At 41.2% G+C, this 25,796-nt stretch overlaps 3 protein-coding genes across 8 annotated transcripts in view; 2 read left to right on the top strand and 1 right to left on the bottom strand.

The window, feature by feature from the left end:
• BLTP3A (bridge-like lipid transfer protein family member 3A) overlaps positions 1-1,213 on the top strand; it is a gene marked incomplete at both ends in the record, with an annotated part of 63,672 nt that extends 62,459 nt beyond the window's left edge. For both annotated transcript variants that reach the window (XM_084228355.1, XM_084228354.1), the window contains 3 exons: positions 88-196; positions 613-719; positions 1,088-1,213. In XM_084228355.1, the coding sequence (XP_084084481.1) occupies positions 88-196; positions 613-719; positions 1,088-1,213 (342 nt within the window). The remainder of the gene's footprint in view (positions 1-87; positions 197-612; positions 720-1,087) is intronic.
• Positions 1,214-6,347: 5,134 nt separating this feature from the next.
• TAF11 (TATA-box binding protein associated factor 11) lies at positions 6,348-12,934 on the bottom strand (the record flags this gene model as incomplete). 2 transcript variants are annotated; one of them, XM_084227926.1, is made up of 5 exons in its annotated part: positions 6,348-6,478; positions 7,138-7,234; positions 7,574-7,661; positions 11,339-11,487; positions 12,764-12,934. In XM_084227926.1, 5 exons carry the CDS (start codon positions 12,932-12,934, stop codon positions 6,348-6,350), a joined length of 636 nt encoding a protein of 211 aa, XP_084084052.1. The 2 variants fall into 2 exon arrangements, with proteins under 2 accessions (XP_084084052.1, XP_084084053.1); XM_084227927.1 differs by lacking the exon at positions 7,138-7,234 and having other exon boundaries at positions 6,422-6,478.
• Positions 12,935-14,363: 1,429 nt separating this feature from the next.
• The window catches only part of ANKS1A (ankyrin repeat and sterile alpha motif domain containing 1A), a gene marked incomplete at both ends in the record, with an annotated part of 172,242 nt that continues 160,809 nt past the window's right edge, over positions 14,364-25,796 (top strand). For all 4 annotated transcript variants that reach the window (XM_084228656.1, XM_084228654.1, XM_084228655.1 and 1 more), the window contains one exon: positions 14,364-14,560. In XM_084228656.1, coding sequence (XP_084084782.1) covers positions 14,364-14,560 — 197 coding nt within the window. The remainder of the gene's footprint in view (positions 14,561-25,796) is intronic.

Here is a 25,796-nt window from a genome sequence, read left to right as displayed (position 1 = left end):
AGTATATGAATAAGCAGTGACATAAAAGTACTTCAAACTGCATAGTGTTGCCTAAATTTCTCATGTAACTTTCCCTTTTCCCTGCAGGATGATATCCCTCCCATCTATCCAACGTCGCCAGGGCCTATCCCCATCACCCTGGCCATGGAGCATGTTGTGCTGAAGCGGAGTGATGATGGTGTGTTCCACATAGGCGGTGAGTTGGGCTTGTCAACCTCCTGGCTTATCTATTTTTTTCCTCCCATAAGGGAATAGGTGATGGCTAGGAATTGTCTGCATGTTAGTAGCAGTTTGTCATTTTATTTTTATTTTTTAAAGATGTATTTATTTATGCATACAAGAACTGGGTACAGGCCAGAGGTGTGGATGGTAAGAGGATTCACCAGAGGCAGAGTGGGGAGCAGAACAGGCAGGCTGACTGAAATGTACTGGTAAGGGGAGCAGCGGGTGAGTCAGGAGAGGTCTGCTGTGCCATGTCGGTCACCTCCGTGGCCAGGGATCGAACTCTGTGCTGCAGTGGCTATAGATAGCTTTTTAGTGCTGTGTCTTAACCCCTTGCGCCACCAGGGAGGCCCCCTAGTTTGTCATTTTAAACCTTTACTGTTTTTTCAGCTGCTGCTCAGGACAGACCATCAGCTGAAGAACCTAAAAATGAGAAGAGACAGCCTCCCAAAGAACAGGTGTTTCTGGTGCCCACAGAGGAGGCTTTTGGACAGCAGGTGAGCACCTGATTGAATAATACCTTTCCCATAAACCCGTAGTGCCTATAATCACAAAATGTTGCTTATGTTGTATGCACCTGCGTGGTTTGGGCCCCCATCACCTGGTTTTTTAAAGTATGTAGAGGATGAAAAGAGGATGTAAGCAGGAGTTGGCAGTAAATGGTGCTGGTTACATATTCTGCTTGTTGCTGTCCTATAATTGATCAACCCTAAAGAAGGGATTAAGTCATAGCAAAGATTTAGTCTTGATCATTGACTAAACTTGGGGATTTTTCTGCTGGGATTTTTCTCCCTGTTCCCTTACTGGATGTTTTTGCAAAGTGGTTACCATATTGATTAACTATGAATTACTTATTATTCCTCAGGTGAAAGAACTGCCTACCCTACAAAAGGAACTTAGAGAAACTAAGCAAGCATTGGCCAATGCTAACCAGGACAAAGAAAGACTTCTTCAGGAAATTAGGAAATATAACCCCCTCTTTGAGCTCTGATAGCAGTGGCTGAGCCATCTGTGCCAAGGAGAGAGAAGATCACCAGCAATAGCACCACCTAGGACAGAGGCACTGTCCAGTGTTAAATCAGTTTGCTAAGAATGCCAGAGGGACTGGGGGAGTGCTCAACTCTCTTCGTGGTGTCCTTTCAACTAGCTGTCTAACTTGGACGGAAGACAGGTGAAGCATGACTACTTCCCAAGAATTTGAGGGCAGCTTTGTGTGTGGCTCAAGCATCATATCTTGCCTGTATAAAACCTTTTGGCCCTCTGACTAGGCGAAGTCTTCTTAATACTAGGGTCATTACACCCCCTGGTTTCATTGCAGAGACATTTGCTTCTTCCACAACCTTTGTGAGCAGGGAAAGTACCCACCTCCTCAGTCACCCAGAGCCACCAAAGATTCTATGTCTCAGAGCTTCCTGTAGCAGACCTGAAAAGTCCTTGGTCTGAGCTGTGGCCGTGGTAGTGGAGTGGAATAGGAATGGCAAGGCAGAAACCAGGAGAGCCACAAGAAGGGAGACCTTGGTTCTGCCTTTTTGGAAAAGGGAGCCAGCCCATGTCATCATGACTAAAGTTACAATCAAAATTTTCAGGGTTAAGATTCCTCTCTGTTACATACTTTCTTCATTGTGATGCTGGGTAGAAAGTGAACAATAGGAGTGACTCAGTTGCATCATTTTTCCTCTCAATGACACAATTTGAGATTTAAACCAGGAAAAAAGTATTTACTCGGAGCTTAGGGAGAAGGTGTGATATTGGAGGTTCAAGAGGGGAGCTCAATTATTGGCCCCCTGTTGCCCGCCTAAAGCCCTGTCTCTTCCACAACTGTTATTTGACAGGTTATGTAACTGTTAATAAGCGACAGGTTGTTTCCCCTGTGTCCCTGGGGGTCCTTGGGAGTGCTTCCCCAGCTCTGTGACTTTACATCGGATTCTCCTCAGCATTTGGTGGTGTGGGAGCTAAAGATATTTAATATAAACATCCCAGCCTGTTTCTTCTTACCTCCCTCTATCTCTGTGGCTTTTCAAAATCATGTAATATTGACTTAAGAAAAAACCAACTAACCAACCAACCCTTCAAGTTACCTAGGTTTTGCATCTACTTTATAAAAGAGCCATTTCTCTCCTCTTTGAACCTAAATCTTCCCTAACACTTCCCTAACATCCATATAGCTCTGTGGTATGCTTCAAGCTGTGTGGATTGGACAAACATTTATCAGCTAACTCACCTTGAATTGGCAAGATGGTAAAATAGTGATTTAGTAGTGTCACTAAAATCTTAGATCATATTTGACCTACTAAAGGAAAGGTAAAATGGTTTCCTTATGGGAAGTCACACCTGATGCATATATTATTGTGGGTTTTTTTTTTTTTCTTGAAGTTAAAAAGACACACACATTCAAGAAAGAACAAGATCTAATTTGTTCAGGCTTTTGTCAAGTTTCTTCACCGAGGCAATTTTAAAAGCACCAGTTACTGTGAGATTATGGGAATATTTTGTCACGCTTAGGAAACAATTAAGGTATAAACATCTTTCTGGTAAGAATGTTAACATAGTTCCTAAGGGCATATGTTTGATTGAACTATATTTAAAGTTTTTGTAAGTAACCTGAAAATAGAATATTACAGTGCCATTAAATGTAACTACTTCCAGGGAGTGAAAGGTAAACCGGAAGAGATTAAAAAAAAACAATGTGAGCTATAAATACTCAGGAAAGTGACAGGTGAGGTTCTACATAGGTAAGTGTAAAGTAATGTACTTACAAAAGAGTCAGCAAGCAATGGAGGAGGCAGTGAATTGTTAGAACTCAGGAAAGAAAGCAGAACACTGCTGAGAAGGAGGAGGGGTCACTGTGCTGCATGGCCAGAAGCCCAGCTGCCTTCTAGACATCATCAGGTAGGGCATAAGGAGACAACACAGGCGACAGTACCTCGTACAAAACCATGGCAATGTCTTAAGTTATCTGTGCGCTTCTAATGATACCATTTGCAACATATGTAACCCGGAGGAAAGGTTCAGAGAACAGCAAAAATTATCAGGGGGTGGAAGTACATGACATGACATATCTTTAAAATGTTGGCCGACTCCAATTCTGGAAAAAGTTGAGGGGAGTATTAGATCAAATATCTCGTCAAGCGCAAGGAAGCCAGGTCCTAAAACACTAGCTCTAGGGCTCTACCTCATGGCCTTAGGAAAAGAAAGTATTTCTCATAGCAATCAGGAACTTATGCTCAAGAAGTGGTGCTGACAGAAACCATTCATGGGGACAGAAAGTTTAAGAGGAATCACTGACAGTTTTCCTTAAGGATTTCTAGAAAATCAGGGCTTTTGGTGATAGGCAACTGAGATGGTTAACTGTAGCCCTCCACAAACCCTCTTAATGTTTCAGAGGTAGAATGGATCACTGATCTTCTCAAGTATGGTATTTCTATTATTCTTGGAGGGGGAGAAGGGAGATCGATTAGCTGGAAAATAGAATTATTCAATTTTCGGCTTACCTGAATAGATTTAAAATCACATTCTTATTTTTTCCTGTCCCTCCTCCCTTACCCACCTCTTTTGCATACCTCTATGCAAAAAATAAAACAAAAACAAAACATATACACTAATAAGTACAGCTTGGTATTCTTTCACCTTGAGTTTGAACTTGATGGGAGGCAATAAAACACATTTGGCAAGCACCAAGGCAAACCCCTTTAATGGCCAGAGCTCAGTCAGACTTTGGCATGGTCTGGAGCACCTGTCCACATGCCCAACAGAGCCCTAGAATTTCTGACCTCCCTTATGTGGAGGCTTTCGTTGTTGTATCTTGAAGTCCTCCTTCAGGAAATATAGTAGGGGATGTTGTCCCCTGGAAGTACATGTACTAAGTACACACTTAGTAAAAATCATCTTGTATTACTTAATATACCTGTTCACCAGAGAAAGGAAGACTGATAATGAAGAAATGTGAACTGGTCGGTAGTCCTCATAAATGTAAAAGAAAAAATAGTAGCAGTTCCTCTGGACTGCTTTCAATTTCTGCCTCGGAGCTCTAAGACTGTGAACAAGAGATAACAATACCTCAAGAAAATGTCTGGAGTGATAGCACCGCTATCCCTTAAAGACTTCTTCCACTGCACATCACCATTTCAGCTGTGAAGATTTACCACTGTCTATCATCTGTGATTGTCTAGATTTCCTGTTTACATGGATGTACCAGAGGTATGCTTTAGTGCGAATGGATAAGTCTATTTCTTAGCTCGGCTGTGGGGGTGGTTATCAGTCTCAAATTCTGTTTTTAACTGAAATAATTAACCTAGTTTCTTTGAGTCAGAGAAGTGGGTTCTCAAGATGGTTGCTTTTTGCTGTATGGTTTGCTGCATATTTAATCTGCCCCCATTTTGCCATGGGCTGCAATCTTTATCCTTTTTCATGGTTCCGAAAGGAATAGTTCTTGTATATGGATTACACAAGGGATAAATACCACCTCTCACATGCCCTGTAGCTTAAATGCTTCTATTTAGATCATTTACATTGGTTTCCATTTAGGCTAGTTTATGGGTGTAGGGAAAGAAGGTAGTTTTGAGATTACCATGGTGAAACGGGAACTTGATTTTTGGCCTCTGAGTCTTACAGCCTTTCTTTGTGGAATGCTCCACTTCTCCATTCGCTAAGTACATGTTTAAAGTCAGTTTAATGTAATATACTACAGTCAGATTTGCCCAACTTTGTGAGTCCAAGCTTTTTCCCCCACTCAGGGTGCTAAGCAGAACTGGAATCTTATACTAAGATCTGCTCAGGAAAGCTTCGGAAAAGAACAGCTTCAAAACCCTTTTCCCTATGACTGAAAGATAAGAGAAGGAAGAATTCTTGGGGATTGCCAATTATATACAGTAGCCTTATTACTGCTAATCACTGTCAATAAAGGTCACTTCATTACCCTCTATTTGAGGAAAACAATGAGAATGTATCTGTTGAACTGGAAAATGGTCAGTATTGGGAAATTTTAATGTTGCAATATCTAATCAAACCTTGAGTGTATTGGTTCTGTGAACCACCTGAAAAAAACAAATTAAACTTATTAAAATAGTATTGGTTGTGATATATCTGTTTATTAGAATCTGAAATATTCAGCTTTTACATTGTTTTTATTTTTTTTCAAAAAAATTTTTTAATAAAGATTTATTTATTTTATACAAGGACCGGCGTACAGGCCAGATGTGCGGGAGGGTGAGAGGATTCACCAGAGACAGAGCGGGGAACAGAACAGGCACACTGACGAAATACACTGCTGAGGGGAGCAGCGGGCGAGACAGGAGAGGTCTGCCACGCCACGTGGGATACTCGCCAGCCAGCCGGGATCGAACCAGAGCTGCAGAGGCTGTGGACAGCTTCACAGCACGGCGCTCAACTGCTGCGCCACCAGGGGAGGCCTTTACATTGTTTTTAAATGCTGTATTCTACGATGAAATTTTAATGGTTCTAGTAGAAAATGAAGGCTTAAAAAAAAAAACCCCAAATAAACGAAGGGTCAAATTTTTACAAAAGAACCAAGACAATTTTACTCTGACACTAAAAAAGAATAAATATCTTCTCACTCCAACCAGCTAGGCAGAAAATGAATATACACATGGCAAGTTGGAAAACAGTTTAATGATCACTCACCAAAGTCCATATGAAAACCTTAAATGTTTACAGGGACAAATTATTCCACTATTCCTGCTATCACCATGTCCTTCATGATAGAGTATCACCAAGTCAAATGTTTCTGCTTGGTTCATCCACTTAAAAGCAGATGTAAGAAACAACCTGTATTAGAAATTCAAGGCTTCAATGTGAAACCATCAAAGCTTTCTTCGAAATGTTTTCTCTCTGAAAGCAGCTCTTGTCCAGAAGATGAAGGCCCATGAACCTTTCTTCTTCCAATTGGCCAAGAAATAGTTAAAGGCCTCAAAATGCACTGAGGTCCCAAAATTTAGTCAAGGCATGTCTTTAATTGTGATTGGTATCAGAGTTTTGAGAAAGACATTAGAATCATCATGATATCCCTAGAGAACTGAGAGACTAAAGCACCAGTGTAGGAAGTCTCATGGGATGGAAGTCTGGAACCAGTACTTCTTCCTTCAGTACCAGGCCTTTCTAGGTTTGGTTTAGAAGAAGATGATTTTTTTGTGCTTTGAGTTGGGAATTTGCCCCTTTGACTTTAACCTCCGAACGGCCTCCCTCATATGTTTGGGTTGTAGAGGTGGCATTTCTCCCCACTTCTCACACACATCCAAAGCTAAATAGGGGGCAAGGAGAAAGTTTCATTATCACAGAAGAATTTATTAGTTTTAAAGTTCATTATCTTTTTGAACTGTAATTTTCATAAACTCTCCTTAAGCTGCTAGGAAAATAAACTAAGACATTTTTCCTTCTTAAGAGAATGCTATAAAATGTATCATGTTAGTGTTAATATAATCTATATCAGGCTTTATCATAGACACAGTTTAAAATGTCTTCTCAAAAAAAGAAAAGACTTAATTGGATAGAGACTAGCAATGGGTAGCGAGGTTCTTTATTTGGTGGATAAGGGAGCAGTTCCTGGGGTCATAACAGCAGGGACAACTCCTCACCATACCACAATGCTTAACCCCAGTGGTTATTTTTGGCAGCAGAAATGAACAAAGTTCACTGGAGAAAAATAGAAAGTGCTTCTGTCACCTTGGGCTGAGGATAAGAATCAGGAAAATTGCCTGCATACTTCCTGCCTCCTTCCTTGAAAGTATTGAAACTTTCAAGAGTTTCAAGGAACAACAGTCATGCACTCCTGAATATACTTGGTCAATCAATGCAAATGGAAACTCCCGTAGGTGCCTTACTAAGTTCCTTATTATAGGTGTCCTTGAAAATTAGACCACCACAGATTAAATCCAGTATTTTTACGTAAGTAACACTCACCTTCTTCTACCACTTCCCCGACAAAAACCTTGGAAATACCAGACATAGCAATAACAACGTTCTGAGACACCGAAGTGCCAGTGATGGACTGGATCAGCTTGAAAGAAGGAAAAAGAGTGATTAAGATAAGTCAAGTAGAAAAGTACCCACAAACGCTTTGCCCTGAAAAAGTGCTTCCTAAAGACTAGTTGCTAAAATTGAGACTGTTAAAACAAGAATTCAATTGTATAGTGACTTATTCTCTATGTTGAGACCCTATTCATAAAACACAAAATTGTAATAGGTCAGATAATTAAGAGGTGTGCTGTTTTTATTTTCCAGCCTAAATACCCCACCAATATCCCTAACATCTCACTTCAAATGCCAATGGACAGTGATCTCAAGCCTAGTTCAGTTTTGTATCTGATGGAAAAGAAGTGAGGCAGTCCATCCTTACCCTTTTGATGGCTGCTTTAGGGAAGGCTGACCGGCGATACATTTCATAACGGTTCAGTTGCTCCTCAGAAAAAGAAGAAACCAGGATTCTAGACAAAGATTCAAGTAGTTAAGTTTGCTTTATAAGCACAAATGCTTAAGATACATTATTTCATCAATATAAGTGTTAGATAATTAGAAAATGAATTTTCAAGGGATCAAAAATAGCATTAGGATTGGTGCTTATGAGGAATGAGGATAAAAGCATCTCTATCTTAAAGTTGAGAGAAAGTGTAACACAACATCTTTTTTTCATTTAAAAAAAAATTTAACAATGTTGAGTCACTGTCACTCTGCCTTACTATATATCTTCATTTTGTTATTAGAAATACATAAATTTATATTCAAACAGAGTTTTCAGCATTAAGATAGTGAAAATATTTGTAACATCTATGTAAAAGGGTTAATACTCAATATATAGTTAATTCTTTCAAATAAATAAAAAGCTGACCATGCCAATTTTAGAAAATGAGCAAGGGATACAAACAGGAAATTTCTAAAAACACCAATGGCTAGTAAAGATAGCAGGGAAAAAAAAATCAACCTTCACTATCACCTAAAGAAACCAAAATGATAAACTAAAATGATAATATTTTCATAAATCAGACAAGTATTAAAAAATAGTATTAATGAGGGCCTCTCCGGTGGCACAGTGGTTGAGCGCTGAGTTGCGAAGCTGCCCGCAGCCTCTGCAGCGCCAGTTCTATCCCCGGCTGCTCCCGACCACCAGAGGAGGGTCCCACATGGTGCGCAGACCTCTCCTGCCACCCGCTGCTCCCCTCAGCAGTATACTTCGTCAGTCTGCCTGCTCTGCTTCCCACTCTGGCTCTGGTGAATTCTCTCACCCTCCCGCGCTTCTGACTGTACCCAGTGCTTGTATAAATAAATAAATAAAACAAACAAACAAACAAATAAATCTTAAAAAAAATAGTATTAATGAAACTAGGAGGACACAAACTCACAAATACCAATAAAGTGGAATAATCTGTTAGGAGAATTTGGAAATACATATATGAAAAGTCTTTGAAAGTGTTCATGCTGCTTGAACTAGCAATTACATTTATCTTAGGAAGTAAATAGATAAAGAATATAAAGATACTAATCATAATGTTACAGGGCAACCTCAATATGAAACGGGTTGCCTGACTGTGGGTCCTCACCCGCGAATCTTTCCTCCTAACAATAGCAAAAGAAAAATATGAAACAAATCAAACAGATACAGAGAATGGTTAAATTATGGTTCACCCACATAATGGAATACAAGATAGCCATGAAAAATGATTTACTGGGTATTCCCTGCAGCATGAGTTTGATCCCCGGCTGGTCAGGGAGCAACCCACATGGTGCAGTAGACCTCTCCTGTCTCGCCCACTGCTCCCCTCTGCAGTGTATTTCAGTAGATCTGCCTGTTCTGCTCCCCACTCTGCTTCTCATGAATCCTCTCACCCCCCCGCACCTCTGGCCTGTACCCCAATTCTTGTTTGCATAAATAAATAAATCTTTAAAAATAAAAGCTATAGTAGTTAAAACAGTATGGTACTGAAATAAAAACAGACACACAGACCAATGAAATAGAATTGAAAATATAAGAACAGTTAATCTATGACAAAAGAGCCAAGAATATACATTGGAGAAAGTCTTCAACAGTGGGGCTGGGAAAACTGGACTGCCACATGCAAAAGAGTGAGATTAGACTACTGTCTCACACCTTGCACAAAAATTAATTCAAAAAGGATTAAAGACTTGGATGTGAGACCTGAAATCATTAAATGCTTAGGAGAAACAGGCACAACTTTCCATAACACTGGCTTCAAGGATGTCTGTGGCTCTGTCTTCAATAGCAAGGGAAACAAAAGGGAATATAAACAAATGGGACTACATCACCAAAAAGTTTCTGCATAGCAGAAGAAACTATCATTAGAAGACACCCTACTGAATGTGAAAAATATCTGCACATCGTATAACTCATAAAAGGCTGATCCCCAAGATCTATAAAGAACTCATACAACTTAACAAAAAGAAAACCTAATCAAAAATAGGCAGAAGTGGGCTTCCCCAATGGCGCAGCGGTTGAGCGCTGGGTTGCAAAGCTGCTAGCAGCCTCTGCAGCACCGGTTTGATCCCAGGCTGCTCCCTGGCCACCAGAGGAGGGTCCCACATGGCGCGCAGACCTCTCCTGCCACCCGCTGCTCCCCTCAGCAGTGTACTTTGGTCCTTCTGCCTGTTCTGCTCCCCGCTCTGGCTCTGGTGAATTCTCTCACCCTCCCGTGCTTCTGACTGCACCCAGTGCTTATATAAATAAATAAATCTTTAAAAAAAAAAGGCAGAAGAATTAAATTGTTACTTCTTCAAAGAAAACACGTTCATTGTCACTTCTCATCAGGGAAATCAAAATCAAAATCAAAAGTCCAGAGATAACAAGTGTTGGCAGGGATGTGGAAAAAAAGCAATGCTGGTACACTGTTGGTAGGAATGTGGACTGGTCCAGCCCCCATGGAAAACGTTATGGAGGTTACTCAAAATATTAAAAATAGATCTACCATAAGATCCAGCAGATATATGCACTTCTACGTTCATTGCAGCATTATTTTCAATAGCCAAGTTATGGAAACAAGAAAAGTGTCCAAGGACAGATAGGTGGATGAAAAAGATGTGTGTGTGTGTACACATGTGCATATACACACAAAATGGAACACTTCTCAGTAATTAAAAAAAAAAAAGATGAAGTCTTGCCATTTGTGATAATATGGATGAAACTGAAGGGGATTATGCTAAGTGAAAAAAGTCAGAGGAGAAAGACAAATAGCGCATGGTTTTGCTCATATGTGGAATACAGAGAAACAAAACAAAAGGTCAAAACCAAACCAATAACTATAAATCTGTCAGTAAAACCAAGGCTACCAGAGTGGGTGGGGCAGGGTGGAGAGCAAAGTGTGGAGGGGCCCAGTGAACTATGGTGGATGTCTACAGGCGACTTCGTGGTGGGAGTGGGTGGTGACATACATTTGAAGAGGTGTGATCCCATATCTCTGAATCACATACAGTACTGTAAAACAGTATTATCTTAAAAAATAAAAAGTTATAGATATTTGCCTCAAGGAAGTATATCTGTGGTAATACATCTTAGTGGTTTAATATGTTAAATGATCTGTCATTTAAAAATTGATTAAATTTTTTAAAATTATGATTTATGGGCATATTTACTGACTTGAAACTATTCATCTGTATATATCAAACATGATTAAAAAAATCTAAAAAGGTATGTACCTAAATGTATATTCAGGGTAAACTCAGAATGGTGGGATTATGGGTAATTTTTCCCTACTTTTCTGTATTTTCTGAGTTACAGATGTGTAATTTCTGACAAGGAAAACATTCACTATACATAAGTGAAAAACAGCTATACAAACAATATATAACATCTTCGAAATATTTATTTATATATATGTATAGAAAACATTTTAGAGACTAAACCTCAAAATATGTATTTATCTCTGGTATAACTTTTTTTTTTTTGGTCTAGCAGCAATATTTTATCTCTGGTCATAAGGTGTTATTTTTTTCTTTTTACTTATTTATGTTTTCTAGCAGGTAGCCTAATGTATTAATTGTTTTATTTTCTTTTGAGTTTAAAAAAGAAAGTTACTAAAAGTCAAGAAACACTGTTAACTTTGTGTGGCCAAGCAAGACTTGCCTTAAAATGGGGAAAGATCAGAAAGTGACTTACTGCATCTTCTGAATCTCATCTTCATCCACTTTCTGCTTCTTCTCTTTCTTTTCTTTGGTATCTATTTTCAGTTTTTTGGCTGCAGGAGTAAGTAAAGAAGAGTCTTCCCTTTCAACTGCTGTTAAATCTGAGATATCCTGACTCTTGACCTGAGAAGATGAAAGAAACCTTATTACATTCTTGCCCGACTTTTCAGATTTGGGCAAGGTAAGAAGACATCGTTCTCACTACAACACAATAAATCATTTATTCAGTAGTTTTCTGGTTCCAGGCACTGACAGTACCATCGAGTGTAAGATGTACTGTCTCTCTTAAAGAAGTTTATAGTTTTCTGTAGAAAGAAAACCAGCCCTTAAATAATCCAGTTCAACTATGATCACAGTTCCAGTATCTGTTTACAATGGGAATGAAATGCCAAGGATCATGAAACCACTCTCTTGAACCCACTCTCCTAACCTTATTCTTTACAGGGGATGTCAGCAAAGTCTCCATGGAACCAGTTCTTCTGTCTCTGTGTATAAAGATTTAAAAATGTATGCTTTTCTTTGTGGTCTGGTATATGACCAACTTTTAAAAATAATACAGTAGCATCAAAAATTTTTGGGTCCAAATTTCTGCATGCAGTGAGATCTTTATTGGACTAAGCTAATTATTATTCAAATCCTTTCTATCATTGAGAACTGTTTTAAAGCTTCCTCTTAAAGATAGTTTCATCACATTATGCTTTATCTAAAAATTCTTAGCTAATGTATTTTTTGGTGCAACTTTGGGCTGTGAAAGACTATTTCTATCTAATCTAATGCTCCCCCACCCCATGATCTAAGTTCCTTCTATCTCTAAGATTCTGTCTCTAGAGATGGAACCCAGACAGGACTCAGATTCTGGCTGATGCTCAACTAAGCAACACTTCTGAGCTCCTGGGGTGACCCAACTATGGATTTGGTGTGTTTAGAGAACTTTGGAAGTTAGCTTCCACGCCATTGGTAACCTTTAATTTTGGGACACTGAAATGTCCCAAAAAGGTAAGAACGATACGCCAGGAATTCCCTTTGAAGTCCCCCTTTAACGAATCTGATCAGCTCTTCAGCCTGTAAAGTCAGTTATGTTTAAGTAAAATCCACGGGAAAGGAGTACTAAGAATTCTGGGTTTTAGCTCTTGCACTGTCTCAATTTCCTCACCAGGAAAACAAAATGTTATTTAAAGTTCCCTTAGAAGTAGCTTTTAATAGCTTTAAAAATACTAACCTGCCGTTTGGGTCTCTGGCACCCAACCAGCACTATGATTGTCTCCCTCCCCCATCCCGTTCCAGCGACTGCAGATCTAGAAGTCCCCATGAGTTCCAGTAGCTTGGGAGGGACCAACGAAGAAAAAGGTAAAGCAGCCACTAACATAGTCTCGGATACTACTCTGGTCTCGCTTCCTACCTCTCCTTCCTCAGCTGCGGCTTCTTTTAATTCCCCATCTCCGTCCCCCTCAGTTTCCTCAGGGGCTGCGTCGTTGTCAGTAGGCCCGGGTCCCCCGGGAGCAGCAGTCGCCTCTTCTGACTCTCCTGTCTCTCCACCTTTTTCCAGGGGGGACTCGCAGGCATTGTCCATAGCTACAAGAAGAGGAGGAGAAAGGAGACCACGCTGCTGTCAGGCTCAGGAGCTCAGAAGCAAGCACTGCACGGCAGCCCCAAAACTTACTTCCTCCGGGCGCGCCGCGATGACGTCATCCCTGCTGCGGCTCGGAGGCGTCACTCGCAGGCGCGCGGAGAGGACTTCAAGGCTCGGTTTTGACTCTGATTTGGTGGCGACGGGGAGAGGGAAAATTGAGAGTGAGGAGTTCAGTTTGTGGATTCTGGAAACCAGCATTTGAGAAGGAAAGCTGTGTGTTTACGGAGGGACTCTATCTGTCCTTTCCGCCTTTTAAAAGTCTCAATGCCCGTTAACCGCTTACTCCACTTGCCTCATCAAGTCTGGAAACGCGAGAAAACTCATTTCCGCGTCTGCGGGGTCGCGAGGCGGCTGCAGGTGGACGGGTTAGATTCAGCCTTGCTCGTTTCAGCTGGGCAGAGATGGGGCGCCTGTGTTTACATCGAATTACCAGTGTTTCCTTCTGATCCACAAGCAGCTAAAAAAGTCACATTGCTTGAACAAAACGTATCCAGTCCATTAACTCACTCCACAACTGTCGACCTAGCGCCCCGGAACAGCGCCAGCGCCAGAAACAGAACAAGGCACCGCTGCTATCCAGTTATCGATTTTTCCAATTCACCAGTCCAGATCTAGGGCAATTTCACAAACCTGACTTTTTATGTCAGTTACTCATCAGAGTAAAAGGAAACGAAATCTACGAGGGGGGAGAAGGGGGGTCCTTATGAAAGTATCACTTTAACGAGTTATTTCAGGGTTTGGGGGTATGAAAAAGTGGGTATGTTGCTAGTTTTTAAAAAATTTCCTCTCTTTTGGTACTGTGGGAAGCCTTTTATTCTCCTCTCTATCGCTAGTTCCTTATACCATAACATATTACATTTATTCATGCTGAAAAAACGGACACGGAAATTTTCGTGCGCATTACCACATTTTTCTCTTTGTTTCTACGCTGCCTGGATGAATTACCGTATTTCCTGTCCTGTAGGCTCCCAAAAACCTTTGGGGAAGGAGCACACTTCGGGAGGTACACACAGGTGGGTCTGTCTACTCCCTTCCACCTGTGCGGCGGGTGCCCACAGGGCACTTTCCGCAGGCCCCTGGAAGCCTGTCTTTACTTCGGGGGGTTCCCTGCTGGCGGGCGAGAGGCACCTGCGCCCGCCCGCTTAGCCCCGCCCAGCTAGGTGGGCAAGGGGGCGGGGCAAGGGGGCGCGGTGACGCGTGACGCCGGATCCCGGAAGTGACGCATCGGAGGGGGGGAAAGGCGGGGGGGAGGGGGGTGGTGTCCCCGGCCGGTTTGGGGGGTGCGTTGCCCGGAGACGGAAAGTTTGGGAACCGGAGCAGGCTCCGTGGCTGCCCCGGGAAGGGGATCCTGGGGGCGGCGGCCCTGGGGATGGGGAAGGAGCAGGAGCTGCTGGAGGCGGCCCGCACCGGGCACCTCCCGGCTGTGGAGAAGCTGCTGTCCGGGAAGCGGCTGTCCTCGGGCTTCGGGGGCAGCGGCGGCGGCGGCGGCAGCTCCGGGGGCGGCAGCGGCGGCGGCAGCGGCGGCGGCCTGGGCTCCTCGAGTCACCCCCTCTCCAGTCTGCTCAGGTGGGTAACGCGCCAGGGCCGGGCCACCGCCCGAGACCCCTTCCCTCCCACTAGTCTCAGGTCCCCAGAGAGGTCGGGGCTCCCGAGACCTGGGCGGGACGGGTTTGCGAGGTGCCCCGGGGCGAGGGCAGGTGGCCCGGGGGCCGGGGGCGCGGGTGCAGGTCCGCGAGGCGCACGGCCCCCCTATTTCGCGTCCCGACCCGGCTGTGAAGAATGGTGGGAGTGCCCAGGTGGCAGCCTCCGCCGCATGGCACAGCCCGGCTTCCCCCTCGCCCGCTATAGGGTGCCAGCTGTCGTATCTCTCAAATCACTTTAGAACCATATATATTTTTAAATCTCCCTCACCTCCTGCAGAAACTCCCACGCCTTGCGGGATCTCGCGGCTCCCGTGGAGGAAATTCTCTGATTCCCTTCTTTTGGGAACTTGGAGCCTTCCACCAGCCTCAGCAGGACCTGGCTTTTGTTGTTTATATTAAAATTGTCTCTGGATTTATCGCGTTCAAAGTGTTCTTTGAGCTTCTCTTATGAGTGAAGCTCAAATCTAGTTCCTTGTAGTGAACCTCGTTGGATTAGTCTGTGAAGTGGCGAATGCAGCGGTTGGGGGGGGGGTTATTCATCAAGGAACAAAGCTTTAGAAAGACCTGTTTAGGAAACTGAGGGGCGCTTTAAACTTTTCCAAGGTCTCTTAAAATAAACACTTGAATCTGGAGTTGTGAGGATTGAAAGAAAAGGTCACTTTCGTGGTTTGGAGGGGGGATTGGAGGTGCTTTGTTGGTGTACGCAAAATGTGTTGGTTCAGCATTGCTTTCATAGCCTGTTTTCTTTTCCTTCCTTGTTCTTTTGAGGTTTTTAAGAAGTGGAAGTTCATTTAGAAATGGCTTCGTTTGCTTTTGTTCCCCATTAGTTTATGTAACTTCAATTTGAGTGAGCTTGGACCAAGGATGCCCAAGGCTCTAATTAATTGTTAGGTATCAGGAACTGAGTATGAATCCAGATATCTACTGGAAATTTTTAAAAAACAGTATAAGAGAAGAACTTTCTCGAGGAGAGAGGCTTTGGGGAGGAAAAAACAAGTACTGTTTGCTGCATTTTCTCCAACCGTTAGAACAGTGCCAATACGCAGTTGATATTCAGAATTTATTGAATAAATATGTGTCACTTAGAGGATATGCATTTCTAAATAAACTAATGGTGGTATTCACTGTAATTGTTAGTAGTTCAGAGAAACAAGACGTTGTTGGGATGAGATGGAAATCAGGGCTTCCAGGTGGAGGAGAAAGGTTGGAAGACTTCAGCTAACTTTGAAGGATGGGAGGGTTTGGGTTGAAGTACAGTGAGCGTGTCCTAGGTGTGCACAGCTTGACCAGAGGCACAGAAGTGGGAAAGGAGAATGATTGATTGTTAATGGGGCTTTAGAAGAACTCCCTGCCTGGAGCTTTGAGTGGTTGGGTAGGATAAAAGGAAATAATAATGGATGGGTACACATCCATCTTGCAGAGGGACCTAGTCTCAGTTCCTAGATCAGTGCCTGACAACTCAGAAGTGTTCAGGAAATATATAGTCAATGCATGAATTGGGTTTTGAGTCTTACCTGGATTATTTTGATACTTTTGCACTTTGATATCTGAGAGATGAGAGAAAGACTACCAAGTTTGGGAGTGCCTGTCTGTAATGAGTTGAATAAAAGCATTTGGAGTTTTGCCAGAGATACCTTAGTCCCCAGTATATCCCACTGAAGTGAGAAACTTTCACATATCTTCAGCTATCAAGTGCAAGTCAAGTTACTCTTAGGGCTCTCACTCAGAGACGAGTGAACCGTTTGCTGATTTAACTACTAGGTGGTTAAGCAGTCTCTGTTGAACACAATGTTTTTACTTTGGACCTCATGCTAAAATGTACCGTCTCCTTCCCAATGTGTGGATGGTGTCCCCATTCCCTGAAGAGAGAGCTGACTCCTCCGGACATGTTCCTGTGTCTGCTGTAGAGACAGGTACTGCCCCAGTCTCTCATCCCTGTGACTCCTAGGGGCAGGGAGGATCTGCAGGCACTAGTTACAGTAGGTGTGTCATTAATTAGAGGTGATTCTGCTTCTACCTAGTGAAAGATTTCTGAGCAAATGAGACCATGTATTTAAGTAATCCCTAGGTCAGCATGTCCTCCTTTTTAAGGTTTGGAAATAGTCGAGGGTGCTTACACTTCCCTAGTCAAGGAATCTGAGCTGTAAAGCAAGCAAGGAATCATAGCTTCAGATTTGGCCTTTGAGTCTGCTACCATATCCTAATCCAATGGTACTGCCATCTGCACCCTTGTTTGTCCAGCTGCTTGAATGATTAAGTAAATCTGGCAGGAATAGGGGCTTACAGCTGCAGTGGATATAGATGTTCCAGACCACATGTATGTTTATTCATCTATTATGATCCCCGACCCCCAATTTCACAGTGGCTTTGCAATTATTCTTAAGCTATAAAATACCCTTTTGTTTCCCCCATTCCTTTTTTCTCTTATACTGCTTGAGCTCAGGTCTTAACTTCTTAAAGCCCTCCCCGATGACCCTAGTACACAAAGATCTCTCAAGCTTCTACTTCTTTGGAATCCATCTGTAGTACACAGTAGCTCAACTCATACTTTGCTTGCCTAGTTTTCAGTTTATTGCTTTCACTTGTCAGTATAATGTTTACATATGGTGACCTCATCAATTGAGAATATACCTGAGAATCAGCATGTCAGCAAAGAAAGGTTTACTAGGAAGAAAAGAGTTGTTATACACATATTTCATGTCTTTCTAACCTTTACTTATTTACTATACATTTATACTATACATTTATATTATATATAAATGTAGTATTATGCACTATAGTATTATGCTTAAAACCATTTGTTTCAGTCAGCCCTCACACTGTCTGGATTCATATTCCATTGCCACTGCTTTATATAAACATGACCACTTTCAAACTCAAATTCTGCATCTATAAATGGGGATAATATCTGCATTGAAGGCATTGTCTTAGGTAATGTAAGAAATCACTGGCATATTGTAAGTGCTCACTGTTAGTATCTTCAGTTCAGTTCAGCTCATGCAATTTTGCCATGCTGTACCCACCCACTTTGTGCAAAGAACCATGCCAGACACATTTTAATAGTGTTGCTTGATATTTGGATATCTGTTTTCCAAGTCACGGCAGATTAGAAACAATAGGGAGAGGTCCTCCTCAGGCAGGCACATTGATGGCATTCACTTACCAAATGTTTACTCATCTGCTTCGTGCCAGGTAAGTTGCTAGATGCATTGCAACATTTATCGTAGACCTGGCACATAGTAGGTGCACTATCAGAACTAGTCCCTCTCCTGATACATGGCCTGTTCCTTACAGTATTTATAGTAGTATGAAATGTCTGTGTGACAGATCGACAAAATAAAAGAAAAAACAAAATCTAGTATAAAGTTCCCTACCTCCCAGTAATTTGAGATTATTAACATATATGAACATAACCCTGCAGTCCTGGTTTAAGCCCCAAACATCATTGTTCTATAGCTTAGTGCTATAATTTCTGTCCATTATGACTCTTAGTCATCAAATAAAGATTGAATTATATTCAAGAAAGTAGGAAAAATGTAGTTTCTATTTAAAATGATTCAAATGTAAATTTTTGTTATGGACAAGGACGCATAGTAGATAATATAGAAGATGCTTTTCTAAAGGTCTAGTCTTACAGAGATTTTCGATAACATGGATTTTACTTTATATAATACTGTTTCATTTTAAAATTGTCAAAGTGATGCACGTCTTCAGTCTATCTTGAAACAGCACTGTATTAAATCCTTTTTTAAATTTTTGCATAGAGGAATTGGGGTATAGGCCAGAGATGTGGGGGTGAGAGGATTCACTAGAGACAGAGTGGGGACAGAACAAGTGGATTTTACTGGAATACACTGCTAAGGGGAGCAGTGGGTAATACAGGGTAGGTCTGCTGCACAATATGTGGGTTAGCTCCCTGATGGGGGATCAAGCTGAGGCAGTAGTGTGGTGATAGCTCTGAGACTTAACCCCTACGCCACCAGGGAGGCCCTGTATTAAATCTCTTTTATTTATTTATTTTTAAAGATTTATTTACCCATGCATACAAGAGCTGGAGTACAGGCCAGAGGCATGGCGGGTGAGAGGACTCACCAGAGACAGAGTGGGGAACAGAACAGGCAGACCAACCGAAATACACTGCTGAGGGGAGCAGCGGGCGAGTCAGGAGAGATCTGCTGCTCCATGTGGGTTGCATCTTGGCTGGGTGGGGGATTGAACTTGTGTTGCAGAGGCTGCGGTCAGCTTCATAAGTTATGTCCCAAACCCCTGCGCCACCAGGGAGGCCCCTAAATCTCTTTTAAATGTTTGAAAGTCTCAGTATTTTTCAGCCTAATGCACATAGCAGACACTCAGATTCTCATGTAATGGGAGTTTGGAGTGTTTATGGTTGTAGTGAAACTACTTATTTCTAAGAAAGCTATTTTTGTATGAGAATACAGTAAGATTTAGGTTAACAGAAGTCTGTCAACTAAAAGGCAGAAGATCTCAGAAAAGGAAATATTAAAGAAAACCTCATACAGTAACTTAAAACGATAAATTGAATTATGAGCTGAATACTGATGTATGCGAGTGTGAATGTATATGAGTGATTTAAAGTATAATGCACTCCTGAGCATTCAGAAGCACAGAGAAACTAAACCACAGGCCATAATTAAGGATCAGATTGTGTCATGGTTAGGAAAATTCTATACTTAATTTCTCAAACATGAGAAAAATGAATAAGAAGCCAAGGAGGATTGCTATAGAAATCTGCAAATATGTAGACAGTAGCAATAAGTGTGACGCTAAACTAGTTTTATCTCTACCATTTCAGGGGGAGGTGAGGAAAAGACAGGGGAGGTCTGCTGCTCAAAGACAGGGGAGGTCTGCACAGGTCTGCTCTTGGGATACCAAGAGACATGAATTTGTCAAAAATATGAAAAGGTTCTGAATGAGGAGTGAAAAATTAAAAAATTGGAAAAATGGACCCCATTTTAGGAATAACAGTAGGTTCACCCAAATTGTCAGAAGATGCGACATTATTGCATTGTTTTAAAGAAAGGTTACTAATATTTAAGTGAAAGAATTCAGACTTAAAGAAAAATGTAGTTAGCAGGGCCTCCCTGGTGGTGCAGGGGTTAAAGACAGTGCTATCAAGCTATCACCAGCTACTGCTGCAGGATTCGATCCCCAGCCAGCCTGGGAGCAACCCACATGGCACAGCAGACCTCTCCTGCCTGCCTGCTGCAGTGTATTTCAGTAGATCTGCCTGTTCTGATCCTCACTCTCTCTGGTGAATACTCTCACCGCTCCCCCACCCCGCCTCCTCACACGTCTTGCTTACATCCCAGTTCTTGTATGCACAAATAAATAAATAAATCTTTTCTTAAAAAAGTAGTTAGCATAACTATTCTGTTGACTTGCATCTTTATTCACCCCTCAGAATGCACCTGTAGCTTGGGAATTATGATCCTTTTACTTTTGCCCTGCACTGTTCCAGATTTCTTTTGAATGTGCCTATTTTGAGCAAAATGATTTAACTTCATAAGGGAGAGGGCAACATGGCCACGTAAGGTGGTAGAATGGGAGAGCATGGAAGTAGGAGCTCATGGACTTGTTTGCTTTAAGTTTCCACTCTAAGATAATGGAAAACAAAACAGCACAACCCAACTATCCACTAGGATGGCAGTTTTCTGGCCTTTCACTCAACCTCCTTAATTCATTTAAAATGGCGTTTTAAGATCTTCCTAAAATACTTCTTGTAAGTTTTTTGAGATGGCCACCCTGTGTCTTTTCTTTGGCATTACTGCACATTTTTCTCCCTCTAAGGCAGAATATGGTTCCTTTGTTTAAAAAAAAAGAAAGAAAAAGAAAAGGTAGCCTGTTTGGAAATTACTTCTGTGTGGTTGCTTTAAATCTAAAAATTGAGAGTATTAGTTTTAAACTGAGTTAACTTGTCTACTTGTAGTAAAAGATAATTTAGCTGAAGTTTGATAAGTCTGTGATTTCTTTTTCTGAATTCTTCAGTTGAAGTTCAGTTCTTACAATCTTAGTTATAAAAATTAGAGACAGGAAACACTGAAACAATTTTGTGGTATGGAGAGTCTGATTTGTATCCAGTCAGCTTGAGCTTGTTCACTGGTCCTGGGTCATGGATTTCCAGTGAAAGTTGTATCCTTAGCCAGAAAAAGCCCTTCAGAAAGTTCCCCCTTGGTTTCCCTCTTGCTTTGTTCACCCCAAACATCTGTGAATTTTGGTTTGCAAAAAGGAAATCAAGACTATTTCTGCTGTGCTCTTCAGCAGGGAAAGTAAATTATTGGGTTTTATATCCCAGAGACACCAAGGAAACCCCAAAAGTAGATAGTGGAGAGTTTGTTCTTGGAAATGTCAAACTCTCCTGTGAGTAGAAAGTTGGCCTGTTCTGGAGAGACCTCAAAAAATATTCCCCACACTGATTTCCAAAAGATTACTGGGAGATTTTCTGTGGTATAGAAAATTATATCGTTACATTCATAGAACATCTTCAAATAACTTTGGTGTGGTTAAAGTTAATGGTAGTAATACTCAAAATTATATGGTATGGCTTTGTATTTATCCTTTCTCAGTAATTTGTAGATCAAGTTTGTTTAGTTTGCAAATCAAAAAGGAGTTTTAAAAACAAGTCTGTTGTCTCTGCTTTACTTGTGATGTTATTACCTCTATTAAAAACAGTGGAGATGATCCAGGAAGCACAGCTGCCTCTTCTCTTGCTTAACTAGTAAGGGTTTAACATGGCTGCTGAGGGTCATGTTACTGACCTCCATGGGCATCTGTGTCATATGCACGATGGATCTGGGATAGTCCTGCCTCCTGAAGCAACATCACCTGAGCTAATATGGAAGGCGTATAATGCCAGACACATGCCAAGGGCTTGGTAAGCCTTGGCTACGGATGTCATCTGATGGAAGTCCAGTGTTTGCCACTGCTGGTGCATTGGGAATAATAATTGTGTTTATTAAAGACATAGGTTTTTTTTTTAAGATTTATTTATTTTTATACAAGAATTGGGGTACAGGCCAGAGATGCGGGGAGTGAGAGGATTCACCAGAGACAGAGTGGGGAACAGAACAGACAGACGGACTGAAGTACACTGCTGAGGGGAGCAGCAGGCGAGACAGGAGAGGTCTGTCCTGCCATGTGGGTTTCTCCCTGGCCGGCTGGGAATCGAACTCGTGCTGCAGTGGCTGCAGATTGCTGCATAGGTTGCGTCTTAACCCCTGCGCCACCAGGGAGGCCCCATAGTTTTTATTTTTTAAAAAATAACATTGCCATTTAAACATTTGTAATAATAGCAGAGGCTTCCAGCCTTTTTGAGTGTAAGTCCCATTTTTAAAGCCTAAAAATGGTAATGCTGGCAAAGTTACAAATTGATACAGGTTCATAATCTCATTTGAAATCTGGGGACTAGATATGTTTTAGAAGCCAGAATTTTGGGTTTTGGGGAGGCAATATTGAGCCTCTAGTTGGATCTAGGGCAGCACTTGTGAGCACTATATCTCTGCAGTGAACCTGTAATTATTCACACTAAATGGGGATAAATAGCAAGCAGCTTCATGTCAGTTTTGGTCAGATTTTATAGCTAAGTGAGTTTACTGCTAACTTTTCAAAATTCATTTTCAGAACTATTTGGATTTCTGAATTGTAGAATAAGGAATAGAGGATCCCTCTGCCATATTAGGATTATTATAGAGAAATTGATAGATTCAGAAAGGCACAAAGCATGGACTGAAATCATCTATAATTTTACCACTTAGAGAAATTAACTATTGTAACCTCAGTGTTCATCCTTTTTTTCTGTATGGTTTTTGTGTTGTTAGCAGAAGTGACATTGTTCTATATACATACTTTCTCTCAAAATTTCACTTTATTGTGAACTTTCATTTTCTGTACTCCTCAACCTCATTTTAAGTAAGTGATAGGGCCTCCCTAATGGCGCAAGGGGTTATTAAGCACAGCACTGTGAAGCTAGCCGCAGCCTCTGCAGCATGAGTTCCATCCCCAGCCAGAGACGTGACTCACATGGCGTAGCAGACTTCTCCTGTCTTGCCCGCTGCTCCCCTCAGCAGTGTATTTCAGTAGATCTGCCTGTTCTGCTCCCCACTCTGTCTCCAGTGAATCCTCTCACCCCTCAAACCTCTGGCCTGTACCCAGTTCTTCTATGCATAAATAAATAAATCTTTTTTAAAAAAATGATAGTCCAGTGTATAGGAACTTTAATTTTTTAGTCCCTTTCCTTCCACTGAACAAGGGTTTGTTTGTTTTTAGTTTTCTGCTATTGGGACAGCACGTACAACCTTGTACAAGTTTTTGTGTGCACTTGTGCTTATAGCATTTTATATGCTCACTAGGATAGTAGAAAGAATTGAGTATTCAATCATTGCAGAAATCACTTATGTGCAGTTGAATTTGATAACTCATCATAATTCTAAGGCCTTTCATACCTCCTGGGACCTTCTGATTATACAATAACACACTGATCTGTGACTGATAAGTTTACACATATTTAGAAAGTTGCCTTTGTGTGACTTGAATGGTCAAAGGTACAACTTGAATTTGCTCCTCAGAGGCAAAATGTTTAGAAAACCATACAAATGCATTGAGCAATATTGTTTCAGGTAGAATGAACTAAAACCATTTTTTTAAGATTGAAGTACACTGCATTATAACATTATCTAAGTTTCAGGTGTTCCTTGTTGAAAAACCATTTCCTTTTATTCTGACTTAAATTGTGGGAAATTTTGGACTTACAGAAATCAAGAGAATACCATAATGAATCTTCACATGCCATAGGTGCCCATAAACCAATTATCAGTTTATGGCCTACTTTGTTTTTTTTACCCTACCTCCCTGCCCCCACTCTGTTTTTAAAGAAAATTCTATTTATCATCTAAGTATGTATCTCTAAAAGATATAGACTCTGGGCCTCCCTGGTGGCACAGCGGTTGAGCGCTGGGTTGCGAAGCTGCCTGCAGCCTCTGTAGTGCCGGTTCTTTTCCCGGCCGCCGGCGAGGGTCCCACATGGCACAACAGACCTCTCCTGACACGCCCACTGCTCCCCTCAGCAGTGTATTTTGTCTGTCTGCCTGTTCTGCTCCCTGCTTTGGCTCTGGTGAATTCTCTCACCCTCCCGTGCTTCTGACTGTACCCAGTGCTTGTATAAATAAATAAATAAATAAATCTTAAAAAAAAAGATATAGACTCTTTAAAAATATGCAGATAATCTTTATCATACCTTCAAAATTCCTTAAAAATCATCAACTATTTAGTCATGATTCCATTATTTCCATATTGTCTATTTTACAGTTGTGTTTTTTTTCCAAATCTGTATTTAACAAGGTCCAAACATTTCATTTGTTTCATCTGTTTCTTCAGTCTCTTTGAAGTTATAGGTTTCATCTTTCATTATTTCCCCCTAGTTATTTGTTAACGAAAAAAGCTCTTTTGCTCCATTCCCACAGTCTGGGTTTTGCTAATTATATCTCTGAGGTATCATCTAGCATGTTCCTCTTTCCCCTGTATTTCCTGTAAGCTGGAAATCAGATCTATGGGCTTGATTTGATTCAGGCTCACACTTTTTGGCAGGACTTCTTCCCAGGGGATGGTGTGCCTTTCCTTCAGGTAGCCTGTGTCTGATGTTGCAGCCTCCACTGACAATTCTATCTAGACCAAAGATTTAATTATATTTGCAAAACGGTAATATTTTCATTTCTGCTTTCCCTTCTTCACTTATTAACAGGAATGCTTTTATAGACCTCCAGTTACCACCTCCTGGTGACTCTGTGGTATCATTTGTAAAGGAAGAAATGAATTCAATGCTTGTTTTTTTTTCCCCTTAGTTTCCAATTTTCAGGTCAAATTGGTTTTCTAGTATTCTTCAGAGCGTTCTGATGAGACTTCAGAGGTTTAACAATGATTTGCAAATATCTTTATGAACTCATGTATTTAAACATATTTGTGCTTCAGTAATAGCCTTTTTAAAATGTGCTGAGACTTAGACAATTTTACTTTACTATGGAAAATAGTTGAATTGGTTTGTAATAAAATGGTATGTATATTTGTTATTTTAATGCATGACATTTCTATTTAAGAGTGGCCCACTTGTGCTATTTTATTTGGCCAATTGCAAATCAAGTGTTTTTATTTTCAAGAGTATAGATTAGCTAGAGGGCTTCTAATCTTTTTTTTTTTCCTTCTGTACTTCTTAAAGACTAAAGACAACCCTATAGATGAGAAAGTCTTAAAAATATGTGCTAGGGATTTGAGTAACAAAGTTTTTTAGGAATTAATTACAGAAGACCCACTTTAAATGGTGTTTTTTCCATCGATTTTATTTGGAATCTCTAGATGTGTCAAGCTACTTAGATAGCTAAGATCTAAGTTACTTAGATCTTATTGTCCCATTTGTTACTCTGAATATGTTTCATTGGTGTCATACTTTTAAGGTCATCATTAACGAGTCAGTAAAATTGGCTTTTATTAATTACACTAAGCCCATTTCTGTCTCCTTATTGTTGATTTCTGATTTATTGAGTTGAGAGCTTGCTCTCAACAGTTCTGATTTTGAGTTCCTGTTCTGACATCTGTGCATTTTCCTTCCTTGTTTCAAAGTTCACTGTATATGAAAACATGTCTTTCTTTATATTTTATCCATTGGTTTTATGTGTTTGGAGTGGGCATGGGAGGTCAGTCTCTGTCTGGCCCTTCTGCCTTGGCTGAGATCCTCCCATTGATTAACCGTGCAAATATTACATCTGGAGTCAATTTAAAAGTGTTAAAAGCATCACATGTAATCACTTATTTGGTTTTTCTTTTTGACAGTTGTTGGGACAGTCAGGGTTCTACTTCGGAGAGATCTCACTCTCTTTTAGGCACTGACAACATTCAAGTCTTATATGAACTGATTTTATAGCACTTTCATGTTGGGTTCACAGATCCTTTAAAAAGGATTGACTGTAGGGGCCACCCTGGTGGCACAGGGGTTAAAGACAGCCCTGTTAAGCTATCGCCAGTCACTGCAGCAGAGTTCCATTCCCCCTACCCACCATCGCCAGGGAGCTAACCCACACGGCACCAGCAGACCTCTCCTGTCTTGCCCGCTTCTCCTCTCAGCAACATATTTCAGTAGATCTGCCTGTTCTGCT

Source organism: Talpa europaea (genome assembly GCF_964194135.1).
Source record: "Talpa europaea genome assembly, chromosome: 2".
NCBI lineage: Eukaryota > Metazoa > Chordata > Mammalia > Eulipotyphla > Talpidae > Talpa > Talpa europaea.
This window is presented reverse-complemented; position numbering and strand designations above follow the sequence as displayed.